At 47.9% G+C, this 22,113-nt stretch overlaps 5 protein-coding genes and 1 non-coding gene across 6 annotated transcripts; 3 read left to right on the top strand and 3 right to left on the bottom strand.

The window, feature by feature from the left end:
- Positions 1 to 1,365: 1,365 nt before the first annotated feature.
- On the top strand, positions 1,366 to 1,788 carry AGABI2DRAFT_119896 (hypothetical protein; the record flags this gene model as incomplete). The annotated part of the gene is made up of 1 exon (XM_006463014.1): positions 1,366 to 1,788. One exon carries the CDS (start codon positions 1,366 to 1,368, stop codon positions 1,786 to 1,788), a length of 423 nt encoding a protein of 140 aa, XP_006463077.1.
- A 72-nt stretch (positions 1,789 to 1,860) lies between these two features.
- On the top strand, positions 1,861 to 3,645 carry AGABI2DRAFT_119895 (hypothetical protein; the record flags this gene model as incomplete). Its single annotated transcript, XM_006463013.1, has 1 exon — positions 1,861 to 3,645. The coding sequence occupies one exon, from the start codon at positions 1,861 to 1,863 to the stop codon at positions 3,643 to 3,645; it is 1,785 nt and encodes a 594-aa protein (XP_006463076.1).
- Positions 3,646 to 8,763: 5,118 nt separating this feature from the next.
- On the bottom strand, positions 8,764 to 9,219 carry AGABI2DRAFT_207744 (hypothetical protein; the record flags this gene model as incomplete). Its single annotated transcript, XM_006463012.1, has 1 exon — positions 8,764 to 9,219. One exon carries the CDS (start codon positions 9,217 to 9,219, stop codon positions 8,836 to 8,838), a length of 384 nt encoding a protein of 127 aa, XP_006463075.1. The 3' UTR covers positions 8,764 to 8,835.
- Positions 9,220 to 12,402: 3,183 nt separating this feature from the next.
- On the bottom strand, positions 12,403 to 15,578 carry AGABI2DRAFT_119893 (hypothetical protein; the record flags this gene model as incomplete). The annotated part of the gene is made up of 6 exons (XM_006463011.1): positions 12,403 to 13,275; positions 13,342 to 13,998; positions 14,050 to 14,181; positions 14,806 to 15,013; positions 15,075 to 15,145; positions 15,186 to 15,578. 6 exons carry the CDS (start codon positions 15,576 to 15,578, stop codon positions 12,403 to 12,405), a joined length of 2,334 nt encoding a protein of 777 aa, XP_006463074.1.
- A 631-nt stretch (positions 15,579 to 16,209) lies between these two features.
- Positions 16,210 to 16,282, top strand: AGABI2DRAFT_t87. The gene has a single exon. It is a non-coding gene; the product is annotated as a tRNA-Cys (tRNA).
- Positions 16,283 to 17,208: 926 nt separating this feature from the next.
- Positions 17,209 to 19,088, bottom strand: AGABI2DRAFT_144475 (hypothetical protein; the record flags this gene model as incomplete). Its single annotated transcript, XM_006463010.1, has 4 exons — positions 17,209 to 17,241; positions 17,375 to 17,980; positions 18,032 to 18,349; positions 18,381 to 19,088. 4 exons carry the CDS (start codon positions 19,086 to 19,088, stop codon positions 17,209 to 17,211), a joined length of 1,665 nt encoding a protein of 554 aa, XP_006463073.1.
- Positions 19,089 to 22,113: the final 3,025 nt, after the last annotated feature.

Here is a 22,113-nt window from a genome sequence, read left to right as displayed (position 1 = left end):
GTGTATTCCTATATTTTCGAGGTTGGGGAGTTCGAATATCTAATTAGATTCTTTGTTGGATGAGATTCTAATGAGATATGGCACATTTAACATATGATAAACACAAAATTGCGCTGTAGCTCCTCGGATATTGATCAGATAGTAAATCTAAAGTCAGATTCGGATTCCTGGACCTTGAAAACATATATTTGCACTCTTTAATCATCAAAATCGGCACAGTAACCAGTAGAAAACATGTCATTCTTGTCATGTTTTTCTATATCTCCATAACTGGTATGTTTTCCGACAATGACATACATATAAACTTATGTTCTTTTAATATTCTAAGATTTGTCGTGATTTTTCCATAATTTTCCGGTGAGTAGAGCAGGCTCTACGACGAGTCTATCTGCAGTTGACAATGACTCCCCCACCCCATGATGGAATCTTGATATCTCCATAACGGGTATGTTTTCTGACAAAAACATACATATAGACTTATTTCTTTTTAATATTCTAAGATTTGTCGTGATTTTTCCGGAATTTTATGAACAGTAGATCAAGACATACAGCATACTGTTCTTATAATGCTGTGATGCTTGCCTTGTTATCTGACTTATGAGCTTATGAGATCCTGTTTGACTTATGAAACTTTGTCTGACTTGTGGTTTAACCTTTGGTCTGACTTATGAAATGTCCTGTGCTTATGTTTTCTTTGTATCCAACTTATGAATTTATGATAAACTTATGAACTAATGTGTGACTTATGTGTAACTTCTTGTCTGGCTTATGAAAAATTATGAACTTATGCTATTTTGGAGACTTATGTGCCTTAAGTTGGTCTTTATAAGGCAAGCATAAGGCAACTTTTTCATAAGTTTGCATAAGTTGTGTGACTTTTTGCTGATGAATCTTCAAATATGAAGTCGACGTGATGGGAGAGTGAGCAATGGGGATGTTCGGGCTCGGGAATAGTCACCGAACGTGCTTGAGCACGAACGCAATTTCGGCGGGGGAGGGGACGCGGGAGGCAGCAATACAGATGCCGTTGCCTTCGACTGAAGCATGAGTGAGAATGACGTCAGACTTTATTTCGTGGCACGATCAAAGGCGCGCTATGGATATGGCAATCAAAAGAGAGAAGCGCGACAACAGGCGCCGAACCATCCACCAGGCACGTCAACTCGATGACGAGCAAATTATCGAAATCCCCTCTTCCTCTGAATGAATTGTACAACGGAAAGAGACATTAATACTATTAGCGGACCTAAACAATCTGCACCACGGTCATTACAATACTTAACAATTCTATCATTCAATGCGCATAAGAGTTGGGAAACCACCTCTATCGTTTTGGATAAATGTGCCGGATATGTGGACATCATAATGTTCCAAGAGCCGGGGTGGAAGGGTGTGAGGAGGCAACCATCTACCAAGAACAAGAAGGGCGACGTGGCGTGCGGCCCTCCTTTACACAGTTCGTGGCGTCCTTTCACGGAAGCTTTCGATAATAGAGATGAATCCAGAGCAGCCAGGCGGGTGCTTACATACATCAACAGACGACTGGATGTTTTCAAACCACAACTCCGGTCAGACATCCTCAAACATTGTGACGTATCATTAGTCACTTTGCACATTCCTCAGCCTCGTAGGGGCATACCCCACGAGTTCAACATCCTCAATGTCTACAATGATGGGGAAACACATGTGGCGGTGCATGAACTTAGATGGATCATGGAATCTTTGCCACGGATATCGTTGTGCGCAGGAGATTTCAACATCCAAGATAGTACATGGGACGCTCCTTGACCTCTTACCACTACCTTCCTCTTTTGGAAGTTTCAGTGCTAGTCGTCTAGTCGTAGCAATATACACAGTATCATGCCCGCTCAGCACAAGAAACAGTCCGCACCGGCCCCTACGCCACACCCGTCCCGTCCCCCGTCTCAGGCGCCGTCACCGCCCACCAATCCGACCGCCGCTCGTCTCACCGTCTCTGACGTTGAGACTCTTCTCAATCCCCAGTACTCTATCACTGGGATGATGACTCTCGCCAACTGGTCGCTCGACTCGCAGGAGAATAGAGCTATCATGGACGCTGTCCACAACCGGGGCATTGCCCCTGCGGTCGCCATCGCCAACGCAGAGGCCTCTGCACTTGCCAAAGGTAAAGTCAAAGGGCCCTCTGGCCAATCTCCTGGGATAGGAGCAGCCCCTCCGGCTGTCAACACTCCGCCCAGCGTCCCTCCTCCTCCCCCTCGTGTGCCGACGCCTCCGCCGCCAGTACCCATTCGTCCCCCTTCCCCTCCTCGCGCACCGTCGCCTTCGGCCTCGGTGCTCTCCTCGAAGCGCCCCATCTTGCCGGGGTCTTCCTCCTCCGGTCCCTCTGTCGCTGCTGTTTCAGTATGCGGCAGTGACGACTCATCTATGGCCCTCAATTACGAGGATGCCACTACCCCCTGTCCTGCCTCTCCTGCAGATGAGGAGCATTTGGACAGCAAAGAAAGCAAAGAGGTTATCCTCAACGCTATCAGCACCGCTCTGGGCTTCTTCCAAGCATTCGCTAAACCTGATTGGAAGACTATTGTCCTCGACGTCTTCCCCACACTCATGGACGACAACCTCAATGCCGTTCACAAATATTTCAATAGGAAAGTACCCGAATTCCGTTCTCTCCTTCCCCCAGCAGTTGAAGCGCCTGCATCCGCAGTCGACGCACCTGCTCCTCGTGTAAATCTGCGGGACGCACAGCCACCCGCTGAGTCATCAAAGGCGAAGCCTCCGAAGAAGAAAGTTCGGGTCGATCCGGCCCCACTTTCTGACGTCACTCCCTCGGCAACGGCCCCACTCATGGAAGTGGATGAGCCGGCCGCTCCACCTCCAGCGTCTGGGAAGGCGCCCACCAAACCCCTTCCCATCCCAAGTTCCAAGCGCGCGCCTCCTCCCTCTAGCACCCCTTCAGTCTCGTTCCGCGCTCCTTCGGCGCCTCGCAAGAGACGCCAAGGCAAGCACACTGCACACGGCGCGAAGCGCCGTGCTATTATCCTGACACCGCCAGCTGACTCCCCGGTCACTGCGGCCTCATTCACACCCGAGGTTATTAATAGCCTCAACAAGCTCATCAAAAATGACATCAAGTCTGATGTCATTCTCACCCACTCCTCGGTTGAAGGCAACGGCATTTGCATTGCCGCCTCCCGCGTCCCTTCCCCCGCCGAAGTTTCTTTCGTGCTCAAGCACGTTCGGCGAATCTTCCCGAGCCCGAACATCCCCATTGCTCACTCTCCCATCACGTCGACTTCGTACTTGAAGATCGTCGACATCCCACACGTGCCCGCTTCCTCTAAAGAGTGGGCGCTCAAGCAACACGAGGCGTTCATTAGCGCTCTCAATAAATCCCTGGTCGGCGCCTCGCTGGCCAAATTGATCAAGCACAAGCCGCGCTTCATGCACGCCTCCCCTCATTCCGACTCATGCTGGGCATGGGTCGACATCCATGACACGGTGTCGGGCAGCAATGCTCGCACTTACATTTCCAAGTTTGTGTCCATCAGCGGCACGAACTGTCAGATCAAGGGCGCTCGCCCTCATTCCGGCTCTGTTAGGGCGACTGTGACTGAGATGTCACAGGTCACACCTGAACTTAAGAACTATAGAGGAAAGTGACAAAAGTTATATTAGGTGTGAACCTAAGAGAACTCGACAGAGTCTTCTACAAGTTTCTACCTACTTTATATACCTAGACTACGGCGCACAGACCAACTACCCTAGGTAACTTTATTTATATACTGACATGTGAAAAGAAGTACGTATGAGAAAATAAACTAATTATACATTTGACATGAGAAAAGAAGAGTGGAGTAAGAAGTAAGTAAACACAAGTACATTGATCATAAAAACGTCAACAACACCAAACAAACCATAAAAGTGTCCACAGGTACAAACAACTATCTAAGGACGTAACCTTTCGTACCAATCCCTGCCGAAGTATGTTGCCATTACTTCTCCACACGGGCACATCGTAAAGAACCGGACCGGTTCCCAACGACGGAAGTCCGGGTTATTCCATCGCTGCAACATCCAGGGTCTCTCCAATACTTCGTCCCACATTATCAACGTCACTCTTCCACACACTACGCACCTATGATCCTCTAACCTCCATCCGTCTGGTCGGGGTTCTCTTCCGATAGCCACCGCTGCTCTCCTCCACTGTACTTGCTCCGCATGGTTCGGAGGTAGGAAAGAAAAGATAAGATCAATGAGCTCAATTGGTAAATCTGTAGCTTGCGCCATTTTAGCAGTATGCCGATAGTTTAGCCTCCGTCGAACTGTAGCAGCAGAGGGAAATTATTACATAATAAAATATGTGACAGATGTGACAGCGTGACGCCGTGACATTCTGGCAAAGTTCTAACAGTACCCCCTCCTTAAAGTCGGCTCCTCCGGAGACGACCCTTCAAGACCTCCACGTTCGCCAATTTCGTTCCAACTTCTTAAGATATTCGGCATCAAACTGTTTGTCATCCCATCCGAATAAAGTCTTGGCTGTAAATCGATTAGGTAGTTCCCTTTCTTGGAACCCAGTGTCACGTAGAACGTGCTGTATCCTATTGAGTTCCCCATAGAGTTGGTGGAATTCAGTAATCAATTCTTTGGCGTTAGCCAAGTTTTCCTCGGGTTCCCACGAGTCTGCTTCTGCCGTATACCCTTTCCATCGTACTAAGTACCGCTTCTTTCCGCGGAGCCATTTGGCGTTAAGGATTTTCTCCACTTCCCACTCCTGTTCTCCTTCTATTTCTACGGCCGGTGCCGGTCTACTTCCTTGTCCATCCACTTGTTCTCGATATAGTACTATTCGGCTGACATTAACCACCGGATGAATCCGAATAGATCGGGGAAGATCTATTTCCACTGCGTTGGGGGAAATGATCTTCTTGATGGTATATGGTCCGATGAACTTTTCCGTAAGTTTCCGGGTAGGTCGTCCCTGGATTTGAAGGTCCCGGGTAGCCAATAGAACTTTATCTCCTACTTTGTACTTAACCGCTTCTCCTCTGCTTCTATCCGCATACCTCCGCATGTCGTCTTGTGCCTTTTTTAGGGCCGCTTGAGTTTCCTCGTGTTGAAGTTTCATGCGGTCCGCAAAGTCCGCTGCCGCCGGGTGATTGCCTTGTCGTCGAAGATCAAAGCCAGTTCTTGGATGTCTTCCCACGTTGACCATAAATGGAGTTTCCTTTGTTGATGATTGTTCTTTATTGTTATAGGAAAACTCTGCCGTTGCTAGCCAATCAGGCCAATCAGTTTGTCTGTGATCAACAAATGATCGGAGGTATTGCTCTAGTTCTTGATTGGTTCGTTCGGTTTGGCCATCCGTCTGTGGGTGAAACGCCGTAGATAACCTAGTGTCGATTCCCAACATTTTATTCAACTCCTTTGTAAAGTCTGCAGCAAATTGCGGTCCCCTATCTGAGATCACCGTTTCTGGTAATCCATGCAACTTCCATACGTGATCCCTGAACAGCTTAGCTAGTCCTAGCGCTGATGTCGTTTCCGTAGTTGGGATGAAGTGAGCCATTTTACTGAATCGATCACACACTACCAGAATTGAGTCCATTCCCTGTGACTCTGGTAATTTTACTATGAAGTCGACGGATACGTCGGCCCATGGTTTGGTGGGAATAGGGTTCAGCATTAATTTTCCTGCCGGCGGTGTTGGTCGATTCTTGTTTCGTTGACATTGGTCGCATCCCTCTACGTACTTCTGGACTTGCTTAGTGACGCCTGGCCACCAGTAATTGCGTGTTACCATTTCTACTGTCTTCCATTGTCCTCCGTGTCCAGCAATGGGAGTATCGTGATGTAGTCGAATGATCTTGGTCCTTAACGTCTCATCTTTCGGCACATAGACTTTTCCTTCCTTCAGTACTAATCCCTCCTCTAACTTCCACTCGTCTCCCCTCAATGACTTCACCTTTGCTCGCTTCATTTCTTCTACCGCTTTTACCACATCATCTTCTCTTGCTTTAGATTTTCTGATTTCCTCTAATATTCCTTCTTCCTCGGCATTGATTAACATATGACCTTCTTCCATTGCTCGAATTGCAAAGTATTCTGGTTTTAACAAGGTTTGATCTTTGTTATCATCCTTTGTTCCTTGTTCGAAATCAGGTCTTCTGCTCAAAGCGTCTGCCTTCCCCATTGTTTTTCCTGGACGGAACTTTAATTCGAAATTAAATCTAGATAGATATAAGGCCCATCTGGCCTGTCGTCGATTTAGTTGTTGGGCTTTCGCGAAGTATTCTAGATTGCGATGATCTGTCCAAATTTCGAACTTATGTTTCGCCCCTTCCAGGAAATGTCTCCATTCTTCTAAACACCGCATAATCCCCAGCATCTCCCTATCGTGAATGTCGTAGTTTCGTTCCGTCTCCGTCATTGATTTGGAGATGTATGCTACCGGTCTCCACTTTCCGTCTTCACATTTCATTGCTAACTCTCCGCCCGTGGCGTAAGCCGATGCATCAGATTCCACCTTTAGCTCTTTATCCAATTCTGGGGCTACTAGGATTGGATGTGATGTGAATCTTGCTTTTAGCGTACCAAAGGCCTCCTCTTCTTCATCTCCCCAACTCCATTTCTTGTCTTTTTTAGTCAATGCGTGTAATGGTTTTGCAATACTGGCGAATTTTTCAATGAACCGTCGATAGTAATTTGCCAGTCCCAAGAATTTTTGTACATCTTTAACGCATTTTGGAGTCGGCCACTCTACTACGTCTTTCACTTTCCTTTCCTCCATCTTGATTCCGTTTCTCCCTATTATACATCCCAAAAACCCCATTTCACTTCGTTTCCATTCACATTTTTCTGGTTTTGCAAATAAGTCATTGTCCATCAACCTCTGCAACACTTCTTCCACCACCTTATCATGTTCTTCTTCGTCGTCTGTTCCTATCAAAATATCGTCAATGAATACAGCCACTTTTCCAGTATTTACTAAGTCCCTAAAAAGTTCGTTCATCATAGTCTGAAAAGTAGCAGGCGAATTTGTAAGTCCAAAAAACATAACAGTGGGTTCAAAGGCCCCCATGAAAGTAGTAAAAGCTGCCTTCCACTCGTCTCCTTCTTTTATCCTAATGTTATTATAACCCCATCGTAAATCTATCTTAGAGAATAATCGTTTACTACCCATAGTGTCTATAAGTTCAGAAATTAAAGGTAAAGGATAATTGTTCTTAATTGTCCAATCATTCAAAAATCGATAGTCCTGTACCATCCGCTTCTTTCCATCTTTCTTCGGCACAAAAAATACCGGTGAGGTTTGGGGAGATTTCGAAGGCCTAATATACCCCTTTCGGAGTTGGTCCTTGATGAATGCTTGGACTTCTTCTCTTTCGTTTGGCGATAAGGGGTATATTTTCCCTTTCTTGGGTTTGAAATCTTCCTTTAATTCGATAGCATGATCCCATGGTTTCCTAGTAGGCATTCTTTCTGATTCCTTTTGTTTGAATACTTTAAGGAACTTGTGGAACCGTCTTGGTACCACTTGCTCTACTGAGTCTATGCTTCGAATTTCTTCTTCTTCCGGCATCTCTTCTGTCATTCCTCTTACCCACATCTCTAGTTGTCCTTCTTCCTCTCTACTTCTATTTTTCCTTTGGGCGCTTATTCGTTTAGGACGTACCTGTCCAGCCCCCGCTTGTCCCGCGGTGGCTGTCTTGCTGTTATCTTCTTCTAGACGTTCTGCCTTTTCCCCATTTAATCGGTCAGCCACGTCACCGGGTGATTGCGCCCACCCCTCAGCTTTCTCTTTGGGTTGTTGTGCCAACCCCTCAGCTCCACCATTAGCACGCCTGTTACGTGCCAATTCCCTGGCGAATGCCGCCTCGACTCCTAGTGCGATTCCTTCGATGATGTTCCTGGGAGTGGTGAATCTCCCTACTGCCTTGTTCACCCGTTCGTATCTTTCTTCCTCATCTCTGATTTCTTTTTGCTCCTCTTCATACGCTTCTATCTTGGCCATAGTTGGCCCTTCCTCTTCGTCATCACTTCCTTCATATGGCATCCCAAATTCGTCTAAGGCTATTTCCTCCATTGCTGGGCATTTGTGTTTGCTCAGCAAATGTTCCGACGTTTGGGTTCCACACTCCTCGCATCTATACTGCAACACCGTTCCCCAATTTGATTTCTTTGGGAAGGAAACTAATTTCCAACCTGCATATTGCTTGTGTGACATGTCAGGCTTTTCCCTCTTTTCTTCCTCTCGCGCTTCTTTCATCAACTGCCTTGTGGATTTCTTTGGTTCCTCCATCCTTCGTATTTCTTCTTGTTTTTCTTTTGCTTTTCCTTTATCTTTGTACCCACACCCGTCTGGGCACCTGGTCATCTTTACCTCTCCTTTCTCCCAATCAATTTCCGGATTGTGCATCTGTAACCAAGGCATTCCTAATATGACCTTATTTTTTCCTAGGCCGCATATCTCGAAATGTACTCTTTCTTTATGTCCTTTGTAGTACACGTTTGCCACTACTCGGTGAGTTACTGCCCCAGATGCATTGATCGTTCCATCAACGTTTTTGACCGGGATTGGTCTTTCTAAAGGTTCCAACTTGAACCCTTCTTCATCCGCGAACGTCTTATCCATAAACATCCCCGTTGCTCCACTATCCAACAACGCCTGTACTCCTACTCCATCATGTGTGTCCAACTTCTCTACTCCCACGTTCAGCTTAATTTCCCTTAAAGGCCGAATTGTCCTTACGAGGAAATTCTCCTCTTGTACAGTGTCACAAACATTGATTTCGTTACATAGTACATTGAATTTGTTGTAGGAAGTCCAACGAGGAGACTTGGCTTCCTTTACTCTTTTAAATTCTTCTGCTCTTCCTCGAACATCCTCTTCCAATAGTCCCGCTGCTCGTCCACATCTAACGTTCGCACATCTCGAGCCGGAGCCTTGCTCCAGCAGTTCTTGGCCATATGCCCCAATTTCCCACACTTGTAACATTTGATAGGACCTCGACTGGGCCCTGCTGCGGTGTCGACATCCATCGCGTTGGGATCTCGACGTTGAGGCTGAGGCCTCACGAAAGTGTTGTTTGGGGTATGGGTTCGTATTTGGGGCTTCGCTTGCCCCCGCCGATAGTAGTCTTCCTCCGCCTTTGCCTGTCTCCACTGCCTATCCAACTTCATGCTCCTCTCGTACCAACTCCTGATGGTAGTTGGTGGGTTCTCTGATTCCATCAACGCCTTCCTGATCCTTCCAGACAAACTTCTTTTGAATTCTTCGATGAGGGCTCGTCCCTCATATCCACTATCCCGAGCGATTCGCTTGAACTCCTGCACATGCTCCTCCGCACTTTTACTTCCTTGCTCAATCAACCTCAACTTTCCTACTGCCGTACTCTCCTCATCCGCATCTCCGAAATTGTTCCGCAAACTATCAAAAAGCTCCTCCGTGTGGGCTGGAGCTTCTTGTTCGCCGTTTTCAATCATCTCCATGATGTTCTCCTTCCAAGACTCCGCCGCTCCTCCTTGTACATACGATAGTATCCACGTCATCTGATCCCCTTGTAGTCTTCCTACCATTTTTAAACTTAGATAAATTTTGCACGCCGTTATGAAGCCACTCAGCTCCTTTCCGTCTCCTGAGAATATCTTTGGTCTTGCCACATCGATTGGTGGCGCTACTACTTGGACGATGGGGGTTTCTCCATCGTCCCCTGGTGGACCTTGTGGGCCTGGTGGACCCGGTTGCGGGTTGTTCTGCAGCTGGGCGAGTTGCTGCTGCAGTTGGGTGATGAGAGTGTGCTGAGCGTTCAGCTGATTGATTATGTCTTGGGGATTGGCCATGTCTGGCTCGTGGTATTCGGGGGGAGGTGGTTGATATAGGGGTAGGGGGGATACGGACGGTTGTCGTTGTTCTGGTTTGGATTCCTCGGATTGGGATTCCGAGGTGGATTCTTCTTCTTCCTCAGATTCAGAGGAAGGTACTCGGAATGTTCCGGGCGGTAGTCGATGAGAAATTTTGAAGAAGGTGAGGGAGGTCTTTTCCTGTCACCTGATGCGTATCCACCAATCCAATGAAGCCAATAGCCTGCTTCACTTGGATGTGTACACGAAGAGAGAAAAGGTTTTGTATTCAAGAATGGTCGCTTGACCGAAGGGATAGACTAAGATGAGAGGTATGTACGGGAACGGATTCCCACGCTAATCTAGAGAGTCACCTAAGGTGGGTCTCTCACTCCTCTGCGTGTACCAGCTGACAATGCAGCCGCAGCACAAGGTTGATACGGGAAGAAAATACAAGTATATAAAAAGCACCTCACGTGGTGAACGTCTCGTGTTTAACTAAGGCACGTGACACGCCTTAGTCTCAACGGGGTACGTTGTGACTGTACCCGATCACCCCTTAAGCCTAGGGACCGGCTATGTGTGTGGCGGCCGCGATGGCGCGCAGAGAGTAGAGGGCGATAAGAGAGTAAAGGATGGGGAGGGCACTGTGCTGTGCGATCCCCGGAGTAGTCGAGTTCTACTGTTAGGGCGACTGTGACTGAGATGTCACAGGTCACACCTGAACTTAAGAACTATAGAGGAAAGTGACAAAAGTTATATTAGGTGTGAACCTAAGAGAACTCGACAGAGTCTTCTACAAGTTTCTACCTACTTTATATACCTAGACTACGGCGCACAGACCAACTACCCTAGGTAACTTTATTTATATACTGACATGTGAAAAGAAGTACGTATGAGAAAATAAACTAATTATACATTTGACATGAGAAAAGAAGAGTGGAGTAAGAAGTAAGTAAACACAAGTACATTGATCATAAAAACGTCAACAACACCAAACAAACCATAAAAGTGTCCACAGGTACAAACAACTATCTAAGGACGTAACCTTTCGTACCAATCCCTGCCGAAGTATGTTGCCATTACTTCTCCACACGGGCACATCGTAAAGAACCGGACCGGTTCCCAACGACGGAAGTCCGGGTTATTCCATCGCTGCAACATCCAGGGTCTCTCCAATACTTCGTCCCACATTATCAACGTCACTCTTCCACACACTACGCACCTATGATCCTCTAACCTCCATCCGTCTGGTCGGGGTTCTCTTCCGATAGCCACCGCTGCTCTCCTCCACTGTACTTGCTCCGCATGGTTCGGAGGTAGGAAAGAAAAGATAAGATCAATGAGCTCAATTGGTAAATCTGTAGCTTGCGCCATTTTAGCAGTATGCCGATAGTTTAGCCTCCGTCGAACTGTAGCAGCAGAGGGAAATTATTACATAATAAAATATGTGACAGATGTGACAGCGTGACGCCGTGACATTCTGGCAAAGTTCTAACAAGGGGTAATGCCCCGGTTGCGGACGGCGTCGAGAATAGCTTGGTTCTCATGAGAGTCGAGCTGGATGGAGGCGAGGGTGATTAGACCGCCATACTTGGGGTCAATAAGTGTTACGATGTCGTCTTCGAGAAGACGACGAGCGGTCGGATTGGCGGGCGGTGGACAGGACAGGTATGGTGCAGAGGCCGGTGCAGACTGTTGCTTGCGACGCGGAGCGGGCATTGGAACAATGTATTGCTACGACTAAACGACTAGCACTAGACTTCCAAAAGAGGAAGGTAGTGGTAAGAGGTCAAGGAGCGATTTGTCGTTAATAACAAGTCAGGAATCAGTGTAGCCAAGAATCCAGAGCATCACGGACGCATGAAACACCTAGACCTGCGCTTCTACTGGCTCCGGGAGGCTGTTGAAGAAGGACTCATAGATCCTTTGTATGTTTCTACACACGAGCAAGTGGCCGACATCCTTACCAAGGCTGTGGCAAAGAAGGTAGTTGAGTTTGCTGTTCCTCTATTAGGACTTGAGTAGACTGGCTGGATCAAGGGGGTGTGTTAGAGTGAGCAAGAAGTCTACAAGTGTAGTTGGTGGACTTAGATATATGCGGACGAGTTTAGTCACATGATAGCTTAGTCATGTATGGTTGAACTTCCCTGTGGACGCTTCAGAGGCCTTAGCTTCTTACAGTCTGTCCACAGGTGAGTACAAGTTATCAGAACACAATACAGCTTCTTACAGTGTATCCACAGTTTGTTCTTGGGATTGCTCTGTCAGTTCCTATCCGATTGACTCGTTTCTAGGCTCGTTAGGATCGCCACTGCAACCGCTATTGTTCTAAGTTTAACACCTCCACTGTCCCGACACGTCCTTCAAACTGTCCGTCGAGAACATGAACCTTGTCCAAATGTTTAAGCGTCCTATTTGCAAGATGTTTTATCACTGAACGAAGGTTGAAGGATGACAGAGCGATGCAGTCTGTGAAAAGGACATATTCTTGTCAAGATAGAAAAGTGACCACACCAGGGTTTGAACCTGGGACCATCCCAATTGCACTAGGAAGCTCTTGGTATATAGTAGCTAAGATGTTATATGTATACATCTTAGGCCTAGAGGTGGAACCCACGACTGAGGGCCTGCTGCAGGGGCTGAGGCACAGTACAGATTATGTGAGAGCACAGAGCTCCGAACTGTCAGGTGACTTGTCCTGTCATCACCTAACATCCATTTCCAACACTTCTGACACTGTGGAACGAATTCCCTCTGTCTAGTGTATTCTACTTTAATAAGTTTGCCTCGAATATGATATACTTTGTTGACTAAGTCCTTTGTACGCGACCCAGTCTTCGAATCCCAAACATCTACAAATGCGACCGCCATGTCCCTTGATCCTCGAGATCTGACAACGGCTGGCCTTCTGACACATTCCAAGCCACGGAATTGATCTACAGATCCCATAGCTTCAATTACTTGATCACCCGTAAGGATATCCTCCGGGCGTTTGTTGTACTGGCTGGTATAATAATCGAAGCCCTTCAGAATCAAATGGGCTACAGATTGTGGAGCATTGGGAAGGTCACTGTCCCCTTCAGGGAGCTCTACCTCCAACGCTTTGTATAACAACTCTCTTATCAACATGAACCCCTGTTTGGACGGTACTAAGTTAAGATAAAAGTGGACAACATTTTTAAATAAGCGACCATTTTGGACCCTCATCTGTGATTTATGGAAAACCAGATACCTGTTCATGGCATTGACTACTTTCCCCATGTCCCCGAAGCGATCCGATTGAACAATGTGGGAGAAAGCAAACTGAGCGGACTTCCGATTGAGTCCACCAGTGATTCCTTGGGCGGCTTTTTGAGCCGTGAGCGCCTTTTTCGACTTTGGCACTATAACTTCATTCGAGCTTGGTGGTGTGTTGACCACCGGTGCTACAGCTTTCAAGGCGTCCTGCATAGTCATCTCAGGACACTATGCTTTCAACGCTTTTGCCCACTGTATAGTTTCTTCCATGACAATGGGAGCGGGGGCGGTAGGCGCCGCAGACTGTTTTGCAGCCTGGGCATAGGATTTGGGGGCGACACGTGCAGCGAACACATGCGCATTATTCTTCATCTCAGCGCTCCTGGAGAGAGCGTTTGGTTTTGAATGGAGGGGAACGGGGGGAGGACCGGATCGGTTTCCGTGTTCTGCTGTGGTAGGTGCCCCTGACTTACCTGGAGCACCTTTACCGCTCTTGGGCGGGTTCAACGGGGTGTTACTCCCGCTAGCGTCTCTGCCCTTAGCTTGCCGGCTGGAACCGGACTCGGGCATACGGGGCGTGACTCCCGCTAGCGTCTTGTTAGTCACTGTTGGCTTGGTAACCACCAACAGCTTGATGGGCATATAAGAAGTGACTGGCTTACCTTGTTTGCCAGTCTTTGACGGTTGGACCAGTGGTTTGGGAGCCACGCTGATCTTGATGGGTGACGCAATCACCGGCGAGGTGGTGACTGGATGTTGTGGCGTCGGGGGGAGAGGGGAAGCCTTTTTCTTGCCTTTAGCGGAGGCCGTAATCCTAGGTGGGGACGCATCGACTTCCATAGGAGTCGGAGCGCTTGCTGGGGTAGGGATGGGGGTCGGTGCGAACTTGACGTTCTTCACCGGCGGGGGAGGGGGAATATCAACTGGAGTCTGGTATGTAGCCGCTTCTCAGATGGCTGACACAATAGACATATGTCCTACATTGACGTCTGCCCACTCCGAGTTGATAATCCTGCTTACAAATAAAGCAAGTGCTTTGGCGATGACGTTCGGGTTGGTCGCCATCCTAGGTGTGACACGGCCATGCTGTTGAGGATCCCGTTTAGGTTTTCTCTGAAGCCCACGATTTGGTCTTCAGTAAAGGTCCATACAGAACAAGGAACCAGATGTCTTGTCGACTACTTAGACGCAACGAAACGATTTAGACAATCGATGGGACATTTTCAAATCTTATCCTCCCAACAAAGCTACCAAGATGCAAGAAAAGCAAGAGCACAGACGAAGAACACATAACCAGACAACGCGAAGTATCCTCTATTGAACATTCTACAGGCCATAGGCAATGACCCTTCCTTAAGGGTAAGAGCGAGACCGCTCAGGGGAGGCACCAGTACCCTGAGCCAGGCCGATCGGAAGAGAACAAGTAACAGGCAAGATGGGGAAGGGACTAGCACTGTAGGAGGGTGGCGGCATCCTAAAAGGCGTTTCTGTGCCTGACTAACGATGAGGGAGCGGGCGCTCGGGGCGCGCCCCCGTTAGGACAAGGATGAGCCGAGGGATATTAGGACATTTGGACCTAGAAACCACCTCATACAATGTAGATACGAGATGTCCGACATGAGATACAGTCTCGTGGACAATAAAATGACTTAAAAAAAAAAAAAAAAAAAAAAAAAAAGTAAAAGTCCATGGCTCGGACGGAAGGTCAGGTGATGAGCTCCAAATCTCTTCATCTACAATTTCGCCAACTATCTCCTTTGACTTGTTGACATTTTCTTCGAACTGATTTGATGACATGCTGACGCCTGTCATGATGTGGCTGTCCGTGTTGTTTGCCGCTCGGACTTTGAGCGCGTAGGCTTCGGCTTCGGTAATTTTAATTACCCGAGGCGTGGTGGGAGTCTTGTCCAAATCTGGCAAGACCTCGTGTGTATGGGGAGGTGTACTGTGTGTCCTTCAACGCGGGGTGGTCCAGGAGTGCTGGAGAGGGAGTGGGGAACCCGTACGTTGACTGGGACGCATCGAGGGGGGATGGGAGGGGCGGAGTCGTCATGAGTTCCGCTGGGGGAGTCGAGAACTGATTCCAAAGGTTAGATAGAATCAGTCTGGCTGGGTACGGCGGCGGCCTTTGCGACATCGTTTTCTTCATCACTGCTCTCTTCAACTTCCTCTTCATCCGAGTCATCTGCATTCCTTCTGGCCCTCATGATCTCCTTTCTCATCTCGTCAAGTTCCTTCTCGTATTCTTGTGACGTGGGAACAATCTCTTCATCTGCTCGTTCCATGAGCGTCTTCTCTTCTCGGGCAATTTCTTCGAACCCGGCTGTAATGAAGTTCTTTCTCTTTCGTTTGGGTGACCCAAGAGACTTGATAGATGAAGTAGCAGCCTTGAATGCTCCGACTATGCGAGAGTGAGTGCTGCTTTGGGAGGCTCGGCTCCTATGTGATCCCGTCGGGGACGACGGGCGGGATGGTCGGGCGGGGTACGGGCGATCACGGTGATCAGCCATACTTGAAAGCAATGGAGGGGTCGCGAGTTATCAAGTGTTATCCCTTGAAAACAATATGTATTCCAACTAAAGTGCACGTCCACACCAATGTCCCAAAGGGGAAGGTGGTGGTAAGAGACAAAGAAGGAATGCTGGAAGCTCAAACAACCAGACTTAGCTGGTAATGACTCTGACTCGGATGACGAAGCTGCTATGCTAGCTGACTCTGAGTACTGTGAAGTCGAGTTTGCTGGAGCCGTTTCGGGTGCTGATCCCCGGAGTTATAGACTAGCTATGAAGTCTCCTGACTCAGATTGCTGGACTGAGGCTTGTAACACTGAGATCTTTAATCTCGAGGCTAACGGAACTTGGGAGTTAATGGAACTGCCTCCAGGCAAGAAGGTAGTCAACTCTGGCTGGGTGTTCAAAGTCAAATGACTTGCTGACGGCTCTATTGAGCGCTACCGGGCTCGTCTCGTTGCTAAAGGCTATTCCTGTTAGGTGATGACAGGACAAGTCACCTGACAGTTCGGAGCTCTGTGCTCTCACATAATCTGTACTGTGCCTCAGCCCCTGCAGCAGGCCCTCAGTCGTGGGTTCCACCTCTAGGCCTAAGATGTATACATATAACATCTTAGCTACTATATACCAAGATCATATAGCTCAGTGGTTAGAGCTTCCTAGTGCAATTGGGATGGTCCCAGGTTCAAACCCTGGTGTGGTCACTTTTCTATCTTGACAATTCCCAACGTCCCGGATTTGACTTCACCGAGGTCTTTGCACCTACATTCCGTCCTGCATCGCTACGCCTCATTATTGCTCTTGCAGCTAGAGAAGGCTACAAAATGTGTTCAGTCAACATCTCCTTGTTAGAGTGAGCAAGCAGTCTACAAGTGTTACTGGTGGACTTAGATATATGCGGACGAGTTTAGTCACATGATAGCTTAGTCATGTATGGTTGAACTTCCCTGTGGACGCTTCAGAGGCCTTAGCTTCTTACAGTCTGTCCACAGGTGAGTACAAGTTAGTATATCACAATATAGCTTCTAACGCTTAAAAAACGACTATTACTTCATCAACCTCAACTCTTCTCACTCATCTTCCTATCTCTATCGACTTCTATCCCTTCCCCTGCACTCAGATCGACGTCTATGGCCTCGCAATCGCGCACACACGCTCCCTGCACCTGGGACACCATTTCGACGCGTTTTGGCGTGTCTCTGACGCGTCTCCGAGCCTCTACATTGACCACAACTCCCTCTGGCAGCCATACACCCTCTCCACACTCTCTGGGACCGATTTCTGTCCCTAAGAACACGTCAATCGCTTGTTCCTTTTGTGGGAGGGTAGGGCACATGTCTAGGAGGTGCAGGAAGCAAAAAAACGCGAAAAAACGCGCTCAGGAGCGCTCCAGACTGCCTGGAACTCAGGATATACCATCTAAAAGTAATGTCACAGGGCCACTTGGCCATCTGAGTGGGATAGGTGCAGCTCTTCCAGCTGTCAAGACACCACCCACTCCTCCTGGGGATGTTTCTACTGGTTCTGGCTTTTTTTTTTTTTTTTTGTAATCAGCATAGTTTATTTCAAAACTACTTAAAGGGTGCCATGACGTGTTCCCCGTACTTTTCATCACCTGTACTTAACTACACTACGCGAAAGCATCCAGCTGACAAGGTCGAAGCTAAAAGAGAAAAAGAAAAGGAAAGAAGAGACTGTTCGAATCTGGATACAAGTACAGCTAAGTAAACAAAGAAACAGAAACGTTCATATACAAGATAAAAGAAAATCATCCGTCTTCTGCCTCTTTTCAACACCGCCTGCGACACAGGCTTGATCTCTCTCATCGCCGCATAGAAGATATCTTCCCATCCGTCATCTATCTCCCACACATTCCAATGTCTTACGAACTCGATCGACTCGTGTAAAAAGATCGGCCCGACTAGTGGAGGAAGCCTCTTCTCTTTTCTCCTTTTATTCTCTACATCTCTAGCCAACTCTAACTCTCTCCTGTACGCCGGCCAGCTTTCATCTGCAAGTCGCGGCAGTTCCGGTGGTTCGAAACTGAACACTTGGGGATTGTCTTGGAGGAACAGAATAAGTCCACGTATAGTAGTGATACCGTCCAAGTCGTAATGATTGATCCGCCTCACGAACAAAGGACAGACCATTAGTAAATGTTGCCGCGTCTCCGGTGTCTTGAGATCGCATTGGCATGATTTGTAAGGTTCGTTGGGGAAGAACCTCACTCTATATTCCCCTATCGGTGCGTGATTGCACATGACTCGCATAAGTCTAGCGAAGAGTGGTGAATTGTCGGCAGCTTTGACTCCTTGATAATTTTGGAACCATGGACCGCCTTGAAGATGACTAGGAAGTACTTCATTGCCTTCCTTGTCAGTAATGTCATACCAGCTGTTACCCTTGAAACAAGATTTGATATGATATGAAGAATTTTGAACCTGCGAGCGGACCGAAGGTCCTGAGCGCGTTCCTATACCATCCGAAGACAGAATGTGTGGTGGCGGCTCACTCGGCGTGCAGACTCCTTGTTGGAAACCGGTTTGCCAGAAGTGAATGGCGTCTCGCGTAGTTTTCTGCCTTGTGTAATGATATGAGGCAGATTGAGGGAAAGAGAGAGAGCGCTCTGTAAACGTCCTTGCGGTCTCTGCTGAATAGTATGCTCTTTGAGCCAACGGCTGTAACATTCCTGAGTCCTCTGTATAGGAACCCGGAGCCGTGGCCCATGATTTGTTAAAGCCTCGCACTTCAATGTCGACTTCTGGGAATATCTGTGGCGATCGCGTCGAAGGCTAGGGATACAGCAATAGACAGTTGTGATCCGAGCGGTTTGGAGTTCGTTGACATCAGATTCTTGACGATAAACTGGGACGTAGTGTAAAGGACGACCTTGGAAATAGGCCATCCCTTTTGAAGCTTTTTGTGCGCTTTGATTAATGCCAGAAATGTAGACCATCCGACAATAGTTTCATTGTTGACCCGCCTTCCGGCAGTCCTCGTTTTAGACGTTATGGCTTGTCCTTTGAAGACTGTGACAAGCGCGATATGCGAGTGAGTCCGATGCGGCACAGGAATGCTCGGATCGAACTTGTGTTTGACGCCTGCTGTGAACAGATGCAAGGCGTTCGGTTCCGTTACGGGAGCAAGGTTCAGGTTGCTGTGATATTTGCCTCTGTCTTTGTGATTCTTTGGCATGAGCACAAATTTGACTTTATCTGGATGTCGGTCCACTAGCCGATGTCGAGGTTTGATATGTTCAGAGAGGGGGTCGAATATCTCTGAGGAAGGGTTGTCAATCACCGAGTCAAGCGGAGACTTGATGACTTTGCGGATCGTCTTGGACTTGCGTTCCAAGGCGTTGGGGTGTAGGGTGGATCCTTTGGCTTTTCGCCGCTCTAGTAGTGAAAGAACGGGATGGTGCTGGTGAAGCGCGTTGATGCGGATGACCGATCTCTCAAACAGCTTCTTGAGTTGGAGGTGGAGAGGCATGAGACCAGCCACGGCCGACATGGCTCCCATAGGAGAAGTTCGAAACGCGCCTGTAATCCAGCGCGCTCCTTGGTTGTGTGTGAGACGGAGCATCTTGATGTTGGTTTTGAATGCTCTCGTTCCCAGTTTGTACCAACAGCGTAATCCAAAGGTCGCTATTGGTTGAATGCACGAAATATAGAGGAGGCGCTTTTGTTTAGGCGTCAATCCTCGATTGGAGTTCCCAAGCGACTTCATGCAACGAACTGCAGAAACCGACTTGGTGGAGTAAAATTTGACATGATCACGAAAGGTCAAATTGCGATCGAACATGATTCCAAGATACCTCCATACATCTTTAGGGTCTACTGGTTCTGGCTCTCCTGGCTCTGATATTCCACTCAGAGTATCCACTGTTGGTGCTTATTCCTCTCCCTCATCCTCTCCCTCATCATCTTTCTCACCATCTTCACCACTACAGCTTGATGCTGACTTTTTCTGGCTGGCTGATACTGGTGCTACATCCCACATGACTCCTCACCGCCATTGGTTCAAATCCTACTCCCCTCATCGTATCCCTATCCGCCTTGCTGATAACTCTACTGTCTATTCAGCTGGTGTAGGGTCTGTTGTCTTTCAACCAGTGGTGAATGGAAAAGAGACTAGAGCGGTCGAGTTTACAAGAGTCCTTCATGTTCCTGACCTCAGGAGTAATCTCTTATCATGTCTCTACCTTGCCCGACACAAGGGCTTCAATATCACTATCTCCGCTCAATCTATTGACTTCCAATGCAAAGGGATTTCGCTTTTCACGGCCACTATCCATTCCAACAACTCTGCTGAGCTTGACGGCTCAACTGTGACTTCTGAGCATTTCCTTCTTTGTCTCTTACCACCACCTTCCCCTTTGGGACATTGGTGTGGACGTGCACTTTAGTTGGAATACATATTGTTTCTAAGGGATAACGCTTGATAACTCGCGACCCCTCCAGTTTTCTCAAGTATGGATGATCACCGCGATCGCCCGTAACCCGCCCGCCCATTCCGCCCGTCGTCGCCGTTGGGCTCAGTTCGTAGTTCTACCTCCAAGCGTAGTACTCGCTCCAGAATCTCAGTAGCACTCAGTGCTGCTAAGACTTCTATCAAGTCTCTTGGGTCGCCCAAACCGAAGAGAAAGAACTTTATCACAGCCGGAATCAAAGAGTATGCCGCAAAGGAGAAGACACTCAGGGAACAAGCAGAACTAGAGATTGTCCCTACGTCACAGGAGAGTGAGAAGGAGCTTGAGGAACTCAAGGAAGAGAGACTTGCTTCGAGAAGGTACACAGAGGACTCGGATGAAGAGGAAGTTGAAGAGAGCAGTGATGAAGAAAACGACGATGCAAAGGCCGTTGTCGTACCCAGCCAGACTGACTCAAACCTTTGGGATCAGTTCTCGACTCCCCCAGCGGAACTCATGACGACTCCGCCACTCCCATCCCCCCTCGATGCGTCCCAGTCAACGTACGGGTTCCCTACTCCCTCCCCAGCACTCCTGGACCACCCCGCGTTGAAGGACGTGCGTACACCTCCCCGCACCCACGAGGTCCTGCCCGATTTGGACAAGACCCCAACTATGCCCCGGGTAATGAAAATTACCGAGGCCGAAGCTTACGCGCTCAAAGTCCGAGCGGCAAATGACTTGGACAGCCATATCATGACAGGTGTCAGCATGTCATCAAATCAATTCGAAGAGAATGTCATCAAATCAATTCGAAGAGAATGTCAACAAGTCTAAGGAGATTGTTGGCGAGATTGTAGATGAAGAGATACGGAGCTCGTCTCCCGATCTTCCGTCTGAGCCATGGACGTTTTCTGATGACCAAGTCAAGGGCTTCAGAGAAAACTTAAACGGGATCCTTAACAGCATGGCCCATATCACACCTAGGATGGCGACTAACCCGGACGCCATTGCCAAAGAACTGGCAATATTTGTGAGCAGAATTATCAACTCCGAGTGGGCCGAAGTCAACGTTGGACATATGTCCATTGCGTCAGCTATAAGGGAAGCGGCAACGTATCATACTCCTGTCAATATTCCCCCTCCCCCTCCGGCGAAGAACGTCACTTTCACGCCGACCCCCATCTCCACTCCTACAAACGCACCGACTCCTATGGAGGTCAACGCGTCCCCACCGAGAATCACGGCCTCCGCTAAAAGCAAGAAAAAGGCCTCCCCTCCTCCCCCTACTCCACAACATCCGGGCACCACCTCGCCGGTGTTCGCGTCTCCCATAAAGATCAGTGCGGTTCCCAAACCGCTCGTTCAACGATCAAGGACTGGCAAACAAGGTAAGCCAGTCACATCCTATATGCCCATTAAGCTGTCGGTGGTTACCAAGCCGACAGCGACTACATCAGGAAAAGGTAAAGTGACTTAAATTTGACTTATGCAAACTTATAAAAATCATAAGTCAGTATAAGTCATTTTTGCATAAGGCATGTCACTGTCTGAGGTTCTGACTTATGCAATACTTAAGTAAATCATAAGTGCATAAGTCACAATATGGTCATAAGATTCAAGATTATCATAAGTCATGAGGATTTATCTTAAGTTGCATAAGTAAGTACTTAAGACAGTAAGAAGATGTAAGAGAGTATAAGCTCAATCATAAGGAACATCATAATGCATAAGAAACAAAGAATTATATCTATATAGTAAATACAATACATCATGTATAATACAGACTTCCTAAAGAGGAAATAGACCCTGAAAAAAGCGGACAAGAGGGATATGACAGCAGCCAGGGGAGTAGAAATGGAAAATGGGGGGAAAATGATGAGAAATGTGATTCTAAAAGTAACAAATGAGTATGAGTAGATGAAGAGTCAAAAAGCACTCACCAAAGACTAGAGATCCCCCCAAGTATCTCCTCAAACATCCCCCCAAGTATCCCCTCAAATAAGCCTCCAAAATCCCCCCAAAAAAGCGTCCAAAATAGGCAAAAAAGCGTCCTAAACCAGCTTAGAATCAGCTAGGGGAGAGCTAGGAAGGTGAAGGGGATGTTACTTACCATATTACAGGCCT

Source organism: Agaricus bisporus (assembly GCF_000300575.1).
Source record: "Agaricus bisporus var. bisporus H97 unplaced genomic scaffold AGABI2scaffold_8, whole genome shotgun sequence".
NCBI lineage: Eukaryota > Fungi > Basidiomycota > Agaricomycetes > Agaricales > Agaricaceae > Agaricus > Agaricus bisporus.
This window is presented reverse-complemented; position numbering and strand designations above follow the sequence as displayed.